Source organism: Drosophila nasuta, chromosome 2R (genome assembly GCF_023558535.2).
Source record: "Drosophila nasuta strain 15112-1781.00 chromosome 2R, ASM2355853v1, whole genome shotgun sequence".
NCBI lineage: Eukaryota > Metazoa > Arthropoda > Insecta > Diptera > Drosophilidae > Drosophila > Drosophila nasuta.
Window position 1 is genome coordinate 33,501,468 of NC_083456.1, and position 18,838 is coordinate 33,520,305.

The following is an 18,838-nucleotide window of genomic DNA, read 5'->3' on the forward strand; positions in this document are numbered from 1 at the left end:
AGTATAAATTAATTATCGATAACCTTTGATTGCGATTACCATTTTGAAACACTAAACCAATAGCCGCAACGAAAGGCGCAAATTTTAAAGACCTTCAAATGTGTTTAATGTTTATTAACTTTCTCTGAAAATCATACAAGTATATAACACTATTTCTCTAATTGCTTCTTACAATATAGTTACAACTTGTTACAAGCATCTATTATACATAATTTATTGCTCTTGTTTGTGTAATTCTGTTAGCTTTGGTTTCATTGATTAATATTATTATTTCATATGCTTTCTCTTCTCCATAGGCATGGTGTAAATTATTGAAACTACTAATAACTAATTATTTTGTAATTGTTCCGTTCTGTTGAATTAAAATACTTTGCCGTATTGCAATTTCTTCATGTATGTATGTAGTAGCATTTGCTCCTTAAAACCTAGAGAGAAATTGATCAAATATAATTTGTGGAGAATTTCGTTTAATAGTTTGCTAGATAATATGGTAAAATTTAGTCCTAGGAAGTTTCAATAATTCGAATCAGCAACGATATAGCTTGAAGATCTTTGTTCACACTTGTCCAAATGTTACAATCTAACTAATGGTACAAAACACACACATTAGTGGTTGAGTTTTCAGTAGTTGTTTTTTTGTTTCATATTTTCTGTTCTCCCACAAATTATTCTCTATTACTTACTAAGCTTGCGAAAGTAAACAAATAACATATCTTAACAGTTCAACTAGGAAGAATTGTAAGATTAAATGTAAGATCTCTTATTGCTTAATTTCTTTTCGTTTTTTTATAGTCGACGAGGTACAAAGTTATATTTGAAAATTAGAACTTTTCTTGTTGTAAGCATAATGAGGTACATAAGTATCAACATCATTCAAATTATCGTTTATACATACATATACATATATAGTACTCAGATTTTGTTGCATGTTGCATGGAAATCGCATATACTCCATTTCGTAGAACTTTATACCGAAAGAGCACTGTACTTAAGTGCGCGTAATTCATTTGAATGCTTTCTTCGTATTAACTTAATGCTAAATACCACAGTCGAAGTATGTACTAATTATACATATACGTGTATGTATATTATGTACATATGTATGAATGTTTTTCTATTTGTTGTTGCTACACTCTAATATATGTATACTTATACTTATTGTTACTGTTACAGCACGCGCTCATTTTTATACACGGTATATTCGAGTAGCATTTCTTGTTTACTATCTTTATCTTTTGCATTTGAGACTGGTTTTCAGATTGCTTTTATCTTCGATTTAGAGTTTGAGTTTGAATTTGAATTTGACTTGGTTTGCATCGAATTAGCCGCGTGAGTTTTCCGATTTGTTGCAGAGCTTTCTGGTTGAGGCTTCAGCAACAGCAGTAATGATAGCAGCAGTATTAGAAGCAACCAGTAAGCGGGTCATAGTTCCAAATGCACCAGCGACTCCTCCGTGGCATTGGCCAGCGAGTTGCATGTCTGAGTGGACATCCACTCGAAGTCCTTAATAGTTGCCTGTCAAGTACACAAGAATCGAATGCGAGTCAATCACATACGCTATGGTCCACTCCACATATATTACTTACTTTATGCATGGAGTAGACGGCCACCACGACCAGCACATGCATTATGTTGTGGGAGTTCAAGTAGAAGTCAACCAGGCCTGGGAACCACTTTTCGGGTATGCGCATTGCGCCAATGGCGCCGCCTAATATCGAGACGCCATCCTGAAATACCGGAAACGAGAAAAATCAGTTGCAAAGTTATGAGTTGGTGGCTTTCGACATAACTTGTGTTGTGTGGCTCTGATTCAACAGACAATCTATCAATTAATCAATCACACAAGAACTTAATCAATCATACAATCACACACTCAATCAAATTCAGTTCGGATCGGATCAGATCAATTGCATACGGCTTAGTCTTACACTTAATCCATATGCTTTAGTAGTAGTGTATTTTACAATGAATGTACATATGAAAATTTCACTTACAACTTCCACCTACATGCAACAAAATGCAATGCAATGCGATGCACAGGCCAGCCCCAAAAACGTAACGTTTGAATAACGTAAGAATAACAAGTTAGTCAATTGGAATGCCTTGACATACGCACCTGCAGATAGACATGGGAAAGGGCCATATGACTGCCGCCCACCATTCCTCGGATACGCAAAAAGGTCAGCACCGAACGCATCGCGAAGGGGAGCGCAAAGCACAGACGTCTCTGCCACGGCGAGCTGGCTGTCAAAGCCTGTCCAGAGATATGAAGATAGGGAACGCGAGATCAATTCGACATCTAATACATTTACTGTGAGAACTTACCTTGTAGAGGCCCCAGAGCGAGAGCAGACAGTACGAGACGATTATCAGCCACTTGAGAAATGGATTGAAGCACAACGTTGTGGCCGTAACCAGGGGCAAGGCACCTGGAACATATAGAGAATAACACAGAGAGAGAGAGAGAGAGAAAAAGAGAGAGAGCAGTCATTAGATGGCAGAGACTTCGCATGTATGTTTTCATCTTATCAAAATTATGCCAAATCTCTGACTGTCAGTTGAACAACGACAACTACGCGAAGCACACTAAAATACGAACATCGAACAACGCAAGATGAGATTCGCTTCCGCTTCCGTCTACTACGTATTATGGGCATTATTGGCGTCGTGCCAATGGCGGCTAGCTACCTCTGGCGTTTACGAGGGACTCAATATCAACACTCCTCTTACCCATGAGATCATGCGGCAGGCCAAGTCGGCTGCCATGAGATCTTATATGAACAACGACGCGAAACCGTGCGATGAGTTCTATGCATACGCATGTGGTAACTACGGGAGAATCAATCCGGTTATGGAGAGAGTCAGCTCCGATATTCTGACCACCCTGAATGACGGCTATGTCCGACGCATTGGTCAACTGCTAAATGAACCCAAGATGAGCACGGACAGTCCGACGGAAACAAGAGTTAAGTACTTTTACGAGTCCTGCGTGAACACATCGAGGCAGCCATGGAATCAACGTCCCTTTCTCATCAGGCTGCTCAAGGAGTTTGGAGGAATGCCCGCTCTGGAGGGGACCGCTTGGAATGCTTCGAACTTCGATGCCATCGAAGTGATGGCGCGACTGCTGAAACGTTTCGGCAAGGTAACGCTCATCAATGTGGAAGTATCACCAGGATTGTCCAACACTCAGATTAATAAAATATACCTCGGACAACACAGTGGCCTTGCCAGCAAGCTCAGTGATCAGCTAAAGTTGCAGCAGAGCTTGGAGCATCTGCTAGGTCTTAGTAAAGAGAATGCTCGTAAAACTGCTGCGGAAATTACTGAACTAAATGCGGCATTGTTAGTTGGCGTCGTTGAGTCGAGCGAAAAACTGCCACCGGGCCGGATGAACCATCTCCGTTTGTTGGACGAGATGACCGAAAGCTATGGCCAAAACTTGAATCTCACACAATTCGTTCGCAGCTGGTTGGGAAACAAATATCTGCTGCCCGTCTATCACCACGGCGAGAGCTATATGTGGCAGCTCAAGAAGCTACTCGGTACGACGCCCAAGCGTATTCTCGCCAATTATCTGCTCTCCTCGCTGCTCAACGACTTTAAGTTGGTACCGTGTGCCGAAAAGACGGCAGAGATGTTTCCGGACTTTGTAGATCACTTGGTATATCGCTCGCTGGAGAAGCAGAATCCCCATATTCCGGGCAGCTTGCGACATCTGTGGCAAGAGCTGAAAGTGTCCTTTGAGAAACTACTGCGCTCTCCCAGCGCCAACTGGCTGGACGAGCAGACACTTGGCGAGGCCTTGCTCAAGTTAAAGGCCATGTCCTTCAGTGTTCGCGGTGCAGATGCGCCAGACTTTGAGAAGCACTATGCTAGCTTGGTGATCAGCACTGCTGACTACTTTGGCAATGTGCAACGTGTGCTGGAGATGCGTGGGCGACATCTACGCGACGATTTGGAGCGGCCGCCGAATTTCAAAAACTACAATAAGATCGAATTGTCGCCATTCTATGCGCTGTTGCACAACCAAGTCGTTATCCCCGCCAACCACATGCAGCATCGCTATCTCTTTGACGATGCCTATCCCATGGCTCTCAAGTATGGCACTGTTGGCTACTTGCTCGCCCACGAGATGGTACACGGCTTCGATGACTTGGCAAGCTCACTGGATGCTCAGGGCAATCTGCGGGATTGGTGGCAAAAGAATGCCACTGAACAGTTCGAGCAGCGCAAGCAGTGTCTGGTACAGCAGTTCAGCGCGATCACTTACAATGGTAAAAAGCTACCCAGGATGAAGCTGCAGTCCGAAAATATTGCCGACAACGCTGGAGTTCGCATCGCCCATGCAGCATATGTCAATTGGCTGCAACAGCAGCCAACAGTGGACAGTGATTCCGAAACCGATTCGGAGCTTCTGCCTCGACTGCCGCTCACCTCGGAGCAGCTCTTCTTTCTTGCTTTGAGCCAAATGTCGTGCTCAGAACTGCGTCCGGAGAGGCGTGAAGCAGCTGCCTTCATTAGCGACGGTCATGCTCCGAATGAGGTGCGTGTGAATGCCATTATGAGCAACTTTGATGGATTCGCAACGGCCTACAAGTGTCCTCAGGGCACGCCCATGAATCCCACCGAAAAGTGTGTCATCTATTGAGACTTTGCCTCACTGATTACTTTGTGTTCCCTAGCTTGTGATCTTGTACTTGAAATAAATGAAAAACAAGTTTGAGAGCTTCCCGTTTCCGCTGCTTAACTATCGCTTCTAAGTATTTATAGATTGTGTGTGTGCTCACTTACCGAAACTCTGGCTCACCCAGATGCCGACCATGTCCAGCTTTAGCAACGTATAATACACGTTCTCTCCTTTCTCAATGTTCATGAACAGATGATAGACGAAGCTGCCGCACCAGGGTGCCACAGAGCCAAATACATGGCAGAACGAGAGGAACTTGTAGCCACTGTCCCATGGCATAAGTCCCGGAACAATAGCCAATATGTAAAATATGGGTATGGCTGCAACGAGAGAGAGAGAGAGAGAGAGAGAGCGGAAGAATAGTATTTGTCAGTTATACATGTATACAATTATAAGAGAGCGAAGACTGCTATCGCTCTCTTCTGGGCGATAACAGTTTGACCTAGGCATGAAAATAATGTAAAACCAGCCTGGCGTTGAGACTGCATTGAATTAGTTATAATAATGACAAGAATGATGTCACGTCGGAATCAAAATCTTCTGCTGGTGCTGACTGTTTGCTGGACTTACATTCTTGCTCTGCCAACAGACAATTCGAAGACGCCTCTTCGGGATGATTTTACTACAGACTACGCCAAGCGGATTATTCAACAGTCAAAAGTTGCGGAGATGAAGGGGATGTTGGACACAAGTATCGCTCCATGTGATGACTTCTATGGCTATGCTTGTGGCAACTGGCACCGCCACAATCCCGCTCAATTCTTCCACAATATTATGACGGACACATTTCAGCTCATATCCAAGGGTTTTGATCGACGTCTGCATCGACTGCTGCAATCCGGACAAATGAAATCACCCCTCGAGGAGAAGGTGCAAGTTTTCTATCAAACCTGTGCGCAGGTGAATAGTGACGATGTCCAGTACAAGCATGCATTGCGTAATGTCTATCTGGAATACGGTGAGCTACCAGTACTAGCTGGAGAACAATGGAATGCCTCCGAGTTTGACTTATGGCGAACTATTGCTCAGGTACAGCACAAGTACAGAAAGTCTATCATCTTGGACGTGAAAGTGATGCGGGATATTAAGAACAACACTGTGAATCAATTTTATTTGCTGCCGACGGAGAACAACAAGGTGGCTAACTCCAAAATTCTCAATATATTCGAGGATGCCAGTTTGGCCGAAAAGCTGCAAAGATACTTTGGAGTCAACACTCAGCTGGCCAAACAGACGGCAAAACAAATTAATCAATTCGAGCGAGATCGCATAGCTGGAATTTCAGCGTCAGAAGATAGTTTTGAAGACAGCATTACTCTTTTCACAGTCTCGGAATTAGATGAGATGTACAGATCCTTCTTGAACGTGACGGAGTTCCTTGGCATAGTGCTGGGAGTTGACAATGTGCCGGATAATATTTATGTGTACGGCAGTGACTATTTGAGGAACACAATGAAGCTACTCCAGGAGACACAAACTTCAACACTCGCCAACTATGTGCTCTGGCAGATCATTGAGGAATATCTGATTGACTCACCTCCTGAGGAGCTGAACAGATGGTGCGCTGCAAAGGTGAGGAAGTATTTTGCCAAGCTGGTCGATCATATGATATATGAGCGCTACCGCACTGCCGAGTCCGAGGATGCGGTGCACAATATGTGGGGCGAAATTCGCAACGTCTTCAGGCAGCATCTGAGTGGAGATAAGCTCGATTGGATATCAAATAAGACTAGACAGGGAGCCATTGAGAAGTTGGATCGCATGCAGCTCCTCATCAATGCCTATGACAAGGAGGACTTTGAGACGTACTACAGCAATGTCAGCATGGACCAGCACAACTATGTCGCCAATATACAGCAAGTGCTGATGGCACAGTCCGGCTGGAAAATGGATGTCACTGATATAACCGGATACACGCCAGCCTACGACATCATGAGTAATGTTATCACCATTCCGGTGGCTTTACTTCAACCGCATTACCTCTGGGACTCGAAGTATCCGCAGGCCTTGAAGTACGCCACACTGGGTTATTTGCTGGCCCACGAGATGATTCATGGTTTTGACAACGATAACGATGCCAGCTTGTGGGATATGCGTTCACACTATGAGTTCGAGGAGCGACGCAAGTGCTTCATGGCCCAATACCAAAAATACAAGTATGGAGGAATCAATCTGCCCCTGACCGTTGACCAAACGGAGAACATTGCAGACAATGCGGGCATCAAGCTAGCCTACATCGCCTACCAACGTTGGTTGAACGAGCAGCCAATGGAGATTGTTCAGAAAGAGACTTTCTCTGGCCTGGAGTTGAATAGTCGACAGTTATTTTTCTTGGGCTTTGCCCAGCTCTGGTGTGATGATGTACAGTCGATGTTCAAATCAACCGTAGCTATGACAGATAATCATGCACCCAGTATGTACCGGGTCATTGGATCCCTGTCCAATTTCCAGGAATTTTCCTGGGTCTTCAATTGTTCACAGCAGGCGCCCATGGATCCAGAGTTCAAGTGCGCCATTTACTAAGTTTATAAATAAAGATCTATTGATTGCAATATTTCATTCCTAACTTTGTTTATTTAATTGGTATTCAATGCATACATCTGACACTTCTTTGTGGGATTCATAAGGGAATCGCTGGTGCAGCGAAAGTAGCTTGCAAATGCCGGAAAATTGGCCAATGCGCCTTGGATGCGTAGCGCGTTGGGAATGCCTGTTGTGAGGAGGGATTGCTTGTCACGGAACTGTTCGTTGGCATCGTTGCACCACAGCTGAGCATAGCTGAGGAAGAAGAGTCGAATGGCACTCAGATTAAGATTGGGAAGCTTCTCGCTCATAGGGATCAGCGACGTTTCACCCAAGGTACTCTTATATGCGAGGAATGCAACTTGCAAGGCGGCATTGTCGGCAATATTGCCATCCTGAAGATCGCTGGCTCCTAGATACTCTCCATCGTATCGCAGTCGTTCGTACTGATACTTGAAGCAGGCTTTTCGCTTATTAAACTCGGTAATGGTGGACGCATCCCATCCAGATCGATTGTCAAAGCTGTGGGCCAACTGCTGGGCAAGTACCGTACCTAAGCTGCCATAGCGCAGGGCCAAAGGATAATGCCGGGACCACAGAATGTTGGGCTGCAGCAAAGAAACGGGCAGCACGACAAGATTATTCACAGCGTCATAGTGTGGAACATTGGATTGCACATTGGACTGGTCCAATTGATGCTGCTGCTTGTACTCAAGGACATTACGCAAATTGGCAAAATAATCCTGCGTCTCCAATTGCAACTCATTGTAGATCTCTGTGAAATTCAGTTCAGCATGACTATTGATCAGCAGACGGGTTGCATTGAGCTGGGTCAGCAATAGACTACGAGTGTCAGCCGAAAGCCAATCCATTGTGGAATTATTGATGATGAAACTGAAGCTCTGCTTTACATTCTCCCATAGGGACTCAATGTCCCCCACGGAGACCGCATCGGCATAGTGTCGATAGACCCACTGATCAAGCAATTGGGGAAACAGTTTCCGGGTGATTGTCAGACATTGGGCCACAGCTGACGACTGAGTCGACCGCTCATAGTAGAAAGGAAACAGCAGCTGTTGAAAGATATAGTTAGCCAGCACATGCGGCGACGTCCTATTAAGCACATCCACCAGATGAGCTTGGTAGCTGGGCACGTGCTCGTAAAGAGTCTCATTGCTTAAAAGCCGACGTTGCAGAGCCATCTCCACATAACGCGTTAAATTGAAGCTGGGGGCGTAGGCGCTTGCCAGTTCAGAGATGGAACGCGGCTGGGCGAGAGCAGTTATGGGACGATTGAGCATGCCCTTGGCTAGTTCCGTTTCCAGTTCCACAATATCATGAGCGGTGCTCTCGGCCAGTTCCGTTTCCAAGCGCAGTTGCTGTTTCAACTGGGCGGCAATACGCTGCTCAGCTGCCCTTGGATCCGGCTCCACAACAAGATGAGGTGGCTGACCCACGTAAAGTCGCATCTGGGTTTTGTTATGAACATCCGGAGCTTGGTGTAGACGCAGCAGAATATCGAGGCCATACTTGCGCTTAATCTGCGCTACAATCGCCAGCCAATCGAAGTCACTAGACACGTTCTCCCGCTGTCCTGGCTTCTCCAGGGCTGGCATGATGAGTTCAAACTCCGTGACAATGTCGAGCATCTGATTGTGATAACGTGAAATGGGAACTTGGCGATAGTAGAGGCAGCTGGCGTAGAACTGCTTTAGCTTCAGAATAGCGGAATCATCGATATCCTCATCGGCGGGTTTCTCCAGCAGTTTTTGCTGCTTGCGATGAAATCCTTTAGTCAATAGCTGTTGATAGTTTGTCTCACGCGGATGCTCATCGTTGGCGGGATTAATTTTGGGCCAGTTGCCGCAGCTGTACTCATAAAAGTTCTCACAAGCATCCAACTCCGGCTGCATATAGCTGCGCATCTCCGCGGACTTGGCCAGTCTCATGACACGCTGCACATAGTTGCTGTCATTGTTCTGCGAGATCAGATGCTCCTTCAGCTGAATGTGCGTATTCAGCTGCGACTGAGAGAATAGATGCCCTTCCACAAGACTCACGCACAACAAAGCGAGCGCGATATCAACACAGCAAATGCCTTTCATGGCTGTAGAGCGACTGAAGAAACCACAACGCACTTCCCATCACTTCCCCACAACGAACAAATACTCATCTCGCTCAGTTCTCTTATCGCATTGGTTAGTAGACTGGGACTCAATGCGAGATTCGAGTAGAGAAGAGCGCGTGATTGGGTCACAGCTCACGTCCACTTACTTATTTTAATTATGCCGCTGTTCACAGAATATAATTCCGCATCAGTAAATATGCGTATGAATACATATATGCAGTACTAACAACGTATATGCTATGTATGGTATATACACACAGTGAACATTTTGCCCATTACGAGTATTGAAATATCGTATTTTGAGATACCTAATAAATTGGCACATTTTTACAAGATTAAGGGGAAAACGGAATACCTGGTATCTGATTCGCATATAAATCAAATCGTTATAAAATGTATGTGCTCAAAAAGCGCTATTCAGCTCTAATGACATCTTAACAACAATCGCAAAATAAAAAATTAAATTTGTTCCTAAGCTTAGAATTCTGTTATCAAACACAAAAAAGGCCTTTTCTTCCGCCTGTAAAGTACGGTTTATTTCATATTCCAGTAAAGCAAGTATGTTTTCGATGGAATGTATGTTTGCGATGTAAACGCTGAGTTGCGTGTAATTTAGTTTGATAGTGATAACACAAAGGTCAAACAAAAGCTTCTTTGTAGAGTGCATCAGCTATACTATATGAGTTTCTCACAATAGACTGAGGTGAGTCATGGGGAAGATAAGGATGCACAAACTAGTAAATCTGATTTTTGGAAACTCGAAACTCGATCAAGTTCCTTTTATATAAAGTAGTCCAATAGAATGTGAAGGGTTTAATGCAATCAAATCGTGACGGTAGTATTCTAACTTGTTTCAAATGTGTGAAGCTTTATAAACAGCGAATTGATAAATGTGCGTATACTTAATTTACTTAGCAGTAGTCACAAATCGTATAAGCAATACAAATATCAAATATCACTAGCTACATGCCATAAACAGAACATTGCGTCTGGAAATTTATGCACTCAACTGGTGCTGTTTAGTGACAATGACTAAGCAATAATGTCTTAACAACAAATGCGGAATTGCAGCTCATTAAATTGATTTGATAGATAAAATACTAGTAAGCTAAATCTGAAAAAACACTGAGTTCATTATGATCAAAAAGGTCTATTGTACCAAGTTGCAGATTTATGAATCAGCTCTCTTCTTCCGTCTGTCAACTGGATTGATAGTGATAACCCAAGGGGGTCACGAACAAGCACGAGATGTTGTCGATCTTCTTGAGAGAGAGACACAAATATATAATTGAAACTGAGAATGAGGCGTTCAGTCATAGGCAAAACTTGCAATTAGAAACATCTACGTCTAGTGGGCATATAATTCGCCGTCAAATGAATCACTCTCCACGCCGTATACTATACGGACTTACGCTGCTGCTGCTGCATCTGGCACATAATGGATCGGCAGCACCAGGGAAACTTCAGAGAGATACAGACTTGATCTCTGGAAGTCAGAGAGGCAGTGAATATATTGATAGAGTAATGCGTCACGCAAAAGCAGCAGAGATGGCGAGCTTCATGAATGAGAACTACGATCCGTGTGACGATTTCTACGAATTTGCCTGTGGCAATTGGCCTAGGGTTAATGGGGTCAGAGCCAACAAATTGTCTACTGGATTCTTCGAGCGATTGGCCGATGGCCTTAATCGCAAAGTGAAACATATGCTTGACACAGAGAATAAGCACCTGGACACCGAAGAGGACCAGCAAGTGAGAAATTTTTACAAATCCTGCACAGCCATTACTGCTATCGACGAATCCTATCGCAACAAATTGAAGGAAGTAATTAGCAGCTTCGGAGCGATGCCAGCTCTAGAAGGAAGTAAATGGAATGAGTCGGAATTTGATTGGATTGAAACAATTGGCCAAATCGCTTTCACCTATGGTCAAACAATTATAATAGGTGTTGAGGTTGCCACTGACTTGGCCAACAATAAAGTGAACATGGTGTACGTTTCTCAACAGGCGTTTCCTCTCGAGGTGCGTGGAATGTATTTAAACAAACACACGGAAATCTATCGCTCAAAGTATCGCGACGTCATGGCGAAATATCTCAACTACTATCTGAGCATAGAGAGAAAATTAGCATACTCAACGGCCACGGAACTGATGGACTTTGAGGTGGAGCTGGCCAAAGGACTGAACAGTGAAAACGAGGTCTTGGACTTAGAAAAGGAATCCAACCTGACAACTATTGCTGAGATGCAGAAACTCTATGGACCCACACTAGACATACAGCGCTTGGTTAATATATCCCTAGACCACAAGATAACCTCAGTGTATGACCTTCTTCCGCAGTATAAAATCAATCTTGTCAAAGTTATTCAACGCACTCCGAAACGAATTTTGGCCAACTACATCTTCTATAGGTTGCTTGATGCGCTTATGCTAGACGTGGGAGCCACAGAGTCACGACGAAAGAGCAATTGTCGATCCATGACTCACAAATACTTTGCCAAGTTCTTGGACAACATGGTCTACAGGCGGCATAATAACGGCGACACTGCCGCTGACGTGGAGCTCATGTGGAACGAGATGCAAAAGACTTTCAAAGAGAAACTGCAGTCAAATTCATTTTTGAAATGGATAAGTCCACAAACCAGAGAATTGGCTATTAAAAAGATGACAGCAATGAAGCTGGAAATTAACTCGTATGCTAACCAAGATCTTTCCAAGGAGTTTGATAATATTCATCTGTCCGAGCATGATTACATTGAGAATCTCTTGCACATATTTAAGGATGCCGCAGCTACTTCAAGGCAGCAAATCAATAAGCCTGCCAAACCTCTGGAGGATGGCGAGTTGCTAAGTTTCACGCCGGCCAACGTCCTGGTGGAGAACGTCATCAAGGTGCCAGTGGCAGTGTTGCAGCCCTATTACTTGTGGGCTTCCAGTTATCCCAATGCTATAAAGTTTGGCACTTTGGCGGCACTCATTGGACATGAGATCATCCATGGATTCGATATCAGTGGCAGCAAGTTCGATGCTCAGGGCAATCTCAATGACTGGTGGGACGAGGTGTCCAGAAATAACTTTGCCAATCGTCATCAATGCTTTAAGGAGCAATACAGTAATTATTCGTATTACGGCAAAAAGCTGCCTGAGTCAGATGAGCAGTCGGAGAATATCGCGGACAACGGCGGAGTGCGACTTGCTTTTGATGCCTATCGCAGGTGGCAGCAAGCACAGGATTCCTCGCTCAACGATCCTGGAAGCAGATTAAGCCACAAGGAGACGCTGCCTACTCTGAATTACACCAGCATGCAGCTGTTCTTTATTAGCTATGCACAAGTCTGGTGCGCTGATATCGATCCAAAGCTAAGCATTATACAAGTGGACACGGATCAGCATGTCCCAAGCAAGTTCCGAGTGCTTGGACCACTTTCCAATTTTGTTGAGTTCTCCAAGGAGTTCCAATGCGCTCTTGGCACAAAGATGAACCCAGTTCGCAAGTGCGAGATCTACTAAATAGCCGCCGTCTCCAAATTGTTTAATCACCAAAAAACCTATGTAGTTATAATATAATTTTCAAATAATAACAAAAGCTTATCACAGATTAGCAGACTTTGTCATTTTTATATTTATACCCGCTACTCTCAGGGTAGAAGGGTATTATAGTTGTCTGTCAACAGGTGATGAACGTATATAACAGGCCAATACTCCAACCCCATAATGCATACATATCTCTTGAGAACAGGTATATTTTGTATATATAATATTTTTTATTCAATTCTATGATATAGAGTTCACGACGTACCAGTTTGTCAAGCAAAGCTTTGTAAAATTACTTTGATAATAACTTCCAAATTTGTATTTGATCTCGAAATAAAAAAACTAGAATGAGAGGCCGTCCTGCATTTTTTCTAAGAATAATATTGATTTTATTATTTTAGAGTAGTATAAAAACCAATATGGCTTATATGCAAATTTTTATGCCTGCTACCCATAGGGTAGATTGTATTTTTTGTTGTTAGTATTTTTGTGGTATATTCTTCGGTATTTTTAATGAAAAATAACGCAATGTTTTGCTTTTATTTAAAATGGATAGCGGGTATATCATAGTCGTGCACACTCGACTGGACCTTTCTTAATGTTTTGTTATAAGACACTACTAAATATTTAAATTACTTGAGTAAACAACCCGTTTTTCCTATTCACGATTCACTGTATTTATAATAATGAGCTAAAATAATTAAATAAGCGAATTGTTAATTACCATAGCAGTACCCAAAACATATACGCAATATCGATATAATAATATAATAGGACTAAAACCTTTTCCATCTGTATCTGCTTGACGCAAGGAGCAGCTTAAGATTAAAGAATGTGACCTTGCTGCAAACTTCTGAATTAGGTCCCTTCCGGCCGCCAAATAGTTTTTATTTAAAGACTTTTGTGATAACCCAAGTGGTCAAGAGCAAGCAAGAAATTTTGACAATCTTCTAGGAAGAGTGACTGATACATATATACAATCGAAAGTGCGAATAAAGCGTTTAGTCCCAAACATCTCGTTCAATTGAAAACATCTCCGCCAATCGTCAACATCAAATGAGAAACTTTCTAAGTAATATACTATATGGATTAGCGCTGCTGCTGATACAACTGGTATATCATGGATCCGCAGCACCAGAGAGGCTCCGGGGGAATGCTGACTTGATCTCAGAAAGTCAGAGAGACAGCGATTATATTAGTCAAGTGATGCGTCACGCCAAAGCAGCAGAGATGGCGAGCTTCATGAATGAGAGCGTCAATCCGTGTGACGATTTCTACAAATTTGCCTGTGGCAATTGGCGTCGAATTAATATGGTTAGAGGCAACAAATTGTCTACTGGACTCTTTGAACGAGTGGCCGAAGGCCTCAATCGCAAAGTGAAGCATTTGCTTGAGCACAAGAATGACCAACTAGATACCGAAGAGGACAAGCAAGTGAGGAATTTTTATAAATCCTGCACAGCCATTACTGCCATCGATGAAACCTATCGCAACAAATTGAAGAAAGTAATTAGCGACTTCGGAGCGATGCCAGCTCTAGAAGGAAGTAAATGGAATGAGTCAGAATTTGATTGGATTGAAACAATTGGCGAAATCGCTTTCACCTATGGTCAGACAATTATAATAGGTGTTGAGGTTAACACTGACTTGGCCAACAACGAAGTGAACATAGTGTACGTTACTGAGCAGGCGTTTCCTCTCAAGGTGCGTGGAATGTATTTAAAGAACAATACGAAAACATATCGCACAAGGATTCGCGACGTCATGGCCAAGGAACTCAACAACTATCTGAACATAGAGGCAAATTTAGCGCAGTCAACCGCCACGGAATTGATGGACTTTGAGGTGGAGCTGGCCAAAGGACTGAAAAGCGAAAACGAAGTCTTGGACTTAGAAAAGGAATCCAACCTGACAACTATTGCCGAGATGCAGAAACTCTATGGACCCACACTAGACATACAGCGTTTGGTTAATATATCCCTAGACGAGGAGATAACTTCCGTTTATGACCTTCTTCCACAGTATAAAGTCAATCTTGTCAAAGTCATTCAACGCACTCCGAAACGAATTTTGGCCAACTACATTTTCTATAGGTTGGTTAAACCACTTATGCTCGACGTGGGAACTAAAAAGTCTGAAAGAGAGATGAACTGTCAATCCCTGACTAAGAAATACTTTGCCAAGTTCTTGGACAACATGGTCTACAGGCGGCATAATAACGACGACACTGCCGCCGATGTGCAGCTCATGTGGACAGAAATGCAAGAGACTTTTAAACAAAAACTCCAGTCAAATTCATTTTTGAAGTGGATAAGTCCGGAAACCCGAAAATTGGCTACTGAGAAGCTGGCAGCAATGAAGCTGGAAATTAACTCCTACGCAAATCAAAATCTCACGGAGGAGTTTGGAAATATTCAAATGTCCGAGGACGATTATATTGATAATCTCTTGTACATATTTGAGGATGAAGCGATCTCGCAAAGAGAGCTTATTAATCAGCCTGCCACGCCTTTCGAAGCAGGAGACACGCTCGCCTACACTCCGGCCAATATCCTGCTAGAGAACGTCGTCAAGGTGCCAGTGGCGATGCTGCAGCCTTATTACATGTGGGCTTCCAATTATCCCAATGCCATAAAGTTTGGCACTTTGGCGGCACTCATTGGACACGAGATCATCCATGGATTCGATATCAGTGGCAGCAAGTTCGACGCCGAGGGCAATCTTAAAGACTGGTGGGACGAGGTGTCCAGAAATAACTTTGTTGATCGCCAACAATGTTTTAAGAAGCAGTACAGTAATTATTCGTATTACGGCAAAAAGCTGCCTAAGACAGATGAACAGTCGGAGAATATCGCGGACAACGGCGGAGTCCGACTTGCTTTTGATGCCTATCGCAGGTGGCAGCAAGCACAGGATTCCTCGCTCAACGATCCTGGAAGCAGATTGAGCCACAAAGAGACGCTGCCCACTCTGAATTACACCAGCATGCAGCTGTTCTTTATTAGCTATGCGCAAATTTGGTGCTCTGACGTTCATTCAAATCTAAGACTATTACAAGTGACAGTGGATGACCATGTCCCACACAAGTTCCGTGTTCTTGTACCCCTTTCCAATTTTGATGAGTTCTCCAAGGAGTTCCATTGTGCTCTTGGCACAAAGATGAACCCAGTTCGCAAGTGCGAGATCTACTAAGGAGTGATAATAGACAATTTCCTTTGTTTGTTTACATTACAGAGAGAATCGATTTAAATATTTGCAAGTTTGCTTAACTCTAATATCATAACATACTAAAAAATTAGTTGGTTTTAAAAGGTCATTTTCAATTTTAATTTTTTGAAAACGAATTTTAAAAGAAAATGTAATAGCCAATAAATTATATGTTATAATGAAAGTAAATTCGATTCAATACAATCGTTATTTTAAATGAATGTAAATAACACCTGATCCTAATTGACAATTGATTTTTCTATTTAAAAAGTTTTACCAAACATCGATTGATTTGCACTAACCATTTGTTATTTTCAGCATGGGCTGTATTGAAAAGCAACGATTCCATAATGACAACAGCCCCCTTCGGCATGCCAACAATCAGAGTGGGAACTGAATCTATTTCTGGTCGATTTGCAGTCTTACACTTGGCTTTGACTTTGACCGTGAATGGTAAATGGTGAATGGAGAAAGGCAAATGGTGAGTGCTAATGCTTTGCAAACAGGTCGATAAATGAGCAACGAGAAATATTGAAATGCTCTCTTGCCACTCACCATGTGTCAGTATGTTGATGGTCTCGTTGTGCCAGTAGAAGAGACTAAGCAGGCATCCCTTGAAGGTCTGCAGTGGCCGATATCCCTTGAGAACGTACGGATTGAACTGCAAATACTTTGGCATGTCCTGCCAATGCAGCAGCTGCAGCTGATCGATGTTGTCTTGCCTGGCAATCGATGTTGTCTTGCTGCTCGAGCTTGTCGTCAACATCGTTGCTGTTGCAGCTACTGTTGCAGTTGTGTTTTGTGTTGCTGTTGCTATTGTTGATGTTATTGCTAGTGCTGTTGCTGTTGATGTTGATGTTCCTGTTGCTGTCGGTGTTGATGTTAGTGTTGGTGTTGCTGTTGTTGGTGCTGTAAGCAAGGCAGACGTTGGCGTTGTTGTGGAAGCGTTCGTGGAAGACGTTGATGTTGTGGAATTTAATGGTGAACTTTCCTGATGACAACTCTCTTTTTCTCGCTCGCCGACTGCCTCCTTGATCCCATTCATGGCTATGCCGTGAGCAAGTGCCTCGATATTGCCCGTTGTGTCTCCAGACTCGTTGCGACAACGAGCCGGCGTCGTGGGCGGAGTGGCGGACATGGATTCCACAGTGCTACCCAGGCAATTGGAAATGTCCAGATCCGAACTGAGGCTGCTAGCTATTCCAACTCCCACTCCAACTCCTACTCCTGCTCCGTAGCTGGCGGCAGACGGTTTTGGCTTCGGCTTGTTGAGCAATTTGCTGGCACTCGATTTGCTGAGTTCGGTCTCAGCTCTCAGGTCAACCACAACGGCGGCAGCGGCGGCGGCAGCAGTGTCCATTCCTCGCTAGTGATAATAACGATTTCAAGGGGTTTCTACAAAGGCGGCAACGGCAGCGGCAGCAACTGAAACCAAATCGAATACAAAATCAAATCAAAATCAACCTTATAAATTATAAACCAGGGCGCAATGCTATAAAAATGCCCACACACAGCCAGCGCTCGAGCGACCTTTGATGTGTTACGTATACGCTGCGTTGTCCTGTGCCAAAAAAAGCACGTGCTTACGTAGGAATAAGGCGAGCAGGACAATGTCAACACACAACCGCAGCAGCTGCCTCGTGACCCAAAAAAGGCTTGTGCTTGTATTGTGCACATATACATACACACTGACACTGACGCACACAACATACACAAGCCACAGTGAAGTGTGCTTGTGTGGGTGCGTATTGCTGAAGTTAGCCGAAACTGAATGTGTTTTTTGTGAATCACGCGACTCGAGAAGCAGAGGCCCGGCTAAAGCTGAAACTGAAGCTGACAGTAAAAATCGATATGCTATACTCACGTTTGGGAGCATGAGAAGGGGCACAACGTGGCTTTCGAATTTTGCTCAATGCGATGCAATTTAAAACAACTGAAAGAGGCGCATGCAATCGTTGTTGTAGTAGCTGTGTCGTTGTGTTGCTGTTGTTGTTATTATATGGAAGGATGCAATTGTTGGGCGGGGTGTGAACACGTTTTTGGGGGGTAACTTTAAAACAGTGCTGCTATGAACTCTGGCTAGCATAGATCTGAAGTAGACGCAACATAGTGTTACGCGCTATGTTAACACGCTATCAAATTTTAAGCCATTGACGCGCTCAATGCTTGCACTCCACCGTTAATATTTAATAATCCAAATTTTCAGTTCGCACAACGCACGAAGCACACACAAGACAAGAAGCAAGCGTTACAGCAGCCGTTAGCGTAAGCACATCAATATCTGACTGCGGCTATGCGCGATAATGATACCGTTATACTGTGTATTGTTATGCAATTGAATTGCCACTATTTTCTTAGGACACCAACAAGAACGGCGCATGCTCAACGCAAAACAGCTGGTTATTTTAAATCCTAACTGCCAACGCTCGAGCATTATCCAATAGTACAATTTATCGGCTTTGCTTGCGACAATGTGGCAACGCCAAACCGTCTGCGGCAAGGTTGACAGTGTGGCCATTACATAGCCACCTAAACTCTAGTATACTACTAATTTGCACTCATGCTTTGCATAATTAACGCTGTTTTCAAAATAAAAAAAAAAAAACTATTGAAATAATAACACTTGTTCACAAAGATTTTGGTTGCATACAAAATAAATAAAGTGTTCCCATGCTTTGAATTATGCACCTAGTATATTTGGTATACATTTTGGTATTTAATATACTATTTTAAAATGCATCTTCGGTCACTTTCAA

At 43.4% G+C, this 18,838-nt stretch overlaps 6 protein-coding genes across 8 annotated transcripts; 4 read left to right on the plus strand and 2 right to left on the minus strand.

Moving 5' to 3' along the window:
• Positions 1 to 94: 94 nt before the first annotated feature.
• LOC132784727 (progestin and adipoQ receptor family member 4) lies at positions 95 to 18,377 on the minus strand. Of its 3 annotated transcripts, XM_060790551.1 has the most exons (7): positions 17,947 to 18,370; positions 16,638 to 17,507; positions 4,795 to 5,010; positions 2,326 to 2,429; positions 2,117 to 2,254; positions 1,587 to 1,727; positions 95 to 1,515 (listed from the first exon to the last, which is right to left on the minus strand). In XM_060790551.1, the coding sequence occupies exons 2-7, from the start codon at positions 17,440 to 17,442 to the stop codon at positions 1,423 to 1,425; spliced, it is 1,497 nt and encodes a 498-aa protein (XP_060646534.1). In that variant the 5' UTR covers positions 17,443 to 17,507; positions 17,947 to 18,370; the 3' UTR covers positions 95 to 1,422. The 3 variants fall into 3 exon arrangements, 2 of the variants coding, with proteins under 2 accessions (XP_060646534.1, XP_060646535.1); XR_009632280.1 differs by lacking the exon at positions 95 to 1,515 and having other exon boundaries at positions 1,635 to 1,727; positions 1,995 to 2,254; positions 17,947 to 18,372; XM_060790552.1 differs by lacking the exons at positions 95 to 1,515; positions 1,587 to 1,727; positions 2,117 to 2,254; positions 2,326 to 2,429; positions 4,795 to 5,010 and adding an exon at positions 16,327 to 16,520 and having other exon boundaries at positions 17,947 to 18,377.
• LOC132784721 (neprilysin-1) lies at positions 2,550 to 4,799 on the plus strand. Its single transcript, XM_060790541.1, has one exon. The coding sequence runs from the start codon at positions 2,615 to 2,617 to the stop codon at positions 4,649 to 4,651; it is 2,037 nt and encodes a 678-aa protein (XP_060646524.1). The 5' UTR covers positions 2,550 to 2,614; the 3' UTR covers positions 4,652 to 4,799.
• LOC132784722 (neprilysin-4) lies at positions 5,180 to 7,238 on the plus strand. Its single transcript, XM_060790542.1, has one exon. The coding sequence runs from the start codon at positions 5,195 to 5,197 to the stop codon at positions 7,211 to 7,213; it is 2,019 nt and encodes a 672-aa protein (XP_060646525.1). The 5' UTR covers positions 5,180 to 5,194; the 3' UTR covers positions 7,214 to 7,238.
• Positions 7,240 to 9,342, minus strand: LOC132784720 (neprilysin-1). The gene has a single exon (XM_060790540.1). It carries the CDS (start codon positions 9,316 to 9,318, stop codon positions 7,267 to 7,269), a length of 2,052 nt encoding a protein of 683 aa, XP_060646523.1. The 5' UTR covers positions 9,319 to 9,342; the 3' UTR covers positions 7,240 to 7,266.
• On the plus strand, positions 10,646 to 13,227 carry LOC132786412 (neprilysin-4-like). Its single transcript, XM_060792931.1, has one exon. It carries the CDS (start codon positions 10,716 to 10,718, stop codon positions 12,849 to 12,851), a length of 2,136 nt encoding a protein of 711 aa, XP_060648914.1. The 5' UTR covers positions 10,646 to 10,715; the 3' UTR covers positions 12,852 to 13,227.
• On the plus strand, positions 13,859 to 16,263 carry LOC132784719 (neprilysin-4-like). The gene has a single exon (XM_060790539.1). It carries the CDS (start codon positions 13,932 to 13,934, stop codon positions 16,065 to 16,067), a length of 2,136 nt encoding a protein of 711 aa, XP_060646522.1. The 5' UTR covers positions 13,859 to 13,931; the 3' UTR covers positions 16,068 to 16,263.
• Positions 18,378 to 18,838: the final 461 nt, after the last annotated feature.

What these genes read in the sequence shown, in the direction of transcription:
- LOC132784722 (XM_060790542.1), top strand. Translation starts at nt 5,195, where the DNA reads ATGACAAGAATGATGTCACGTCGGAATCAAAATCTTCTGCTGGTGCTG.
- LOC132784719 (XM_060790539.1), top strand. Translation starts at nt 13,932, where the DNA reads ATGAGAAACTTTCTAAGTAATATACTATATGGATTAGCGCTGCTGCTG.
- LOC132786412 (XM_060792931.1), top strand. Translation starts at nt 10,716, where the DNA reads ATGAATCACTCTCCACGCCGTATACTATACGGACTTACGCTGCTGCTG.
- LOC132784727 (XM_060790551.1), bottom strand. Translation starts at nt 17,442, where the DNA reads ATGGACACTGCTGCCGCCGCCGCTGCCGCCGTTGTGGTTGACCTGAGA. An exon ending in CTGGGTGAGCCAGAGTTTCG is followed by an intron (nt 2,430 to 4,794) that starts GTAAGTGAGCAC and finishes TATATGTTCCAG; the next exon opens with GTGCCTTGCCCCTGGTTACG. An exon ending in CCGTCTACTCCATGCATAAA is followed by an intron (nt 1,516 to 1,586) that starts GTAAGTAATATA and finishes TGTACTTGACAG; the next exon opens with GCAACTATTAAGGACTTCGA.
- LOC132784721 (XM_060790541.1), top strand. Translation starts at nt 2,615, where the DNA reads ATGAGATTCGCTTCCGCTTCCGTCTACTACGTATTATGGGCATTATTG.
- LOC132784720 (XM_060790540.1), bottom strand. Translation starts at nt 9,318, where the DNA reads ATGAAAGGCATTTGCTGTGTTGATATCGCGCTCGCTTTGTTGTGCGTG.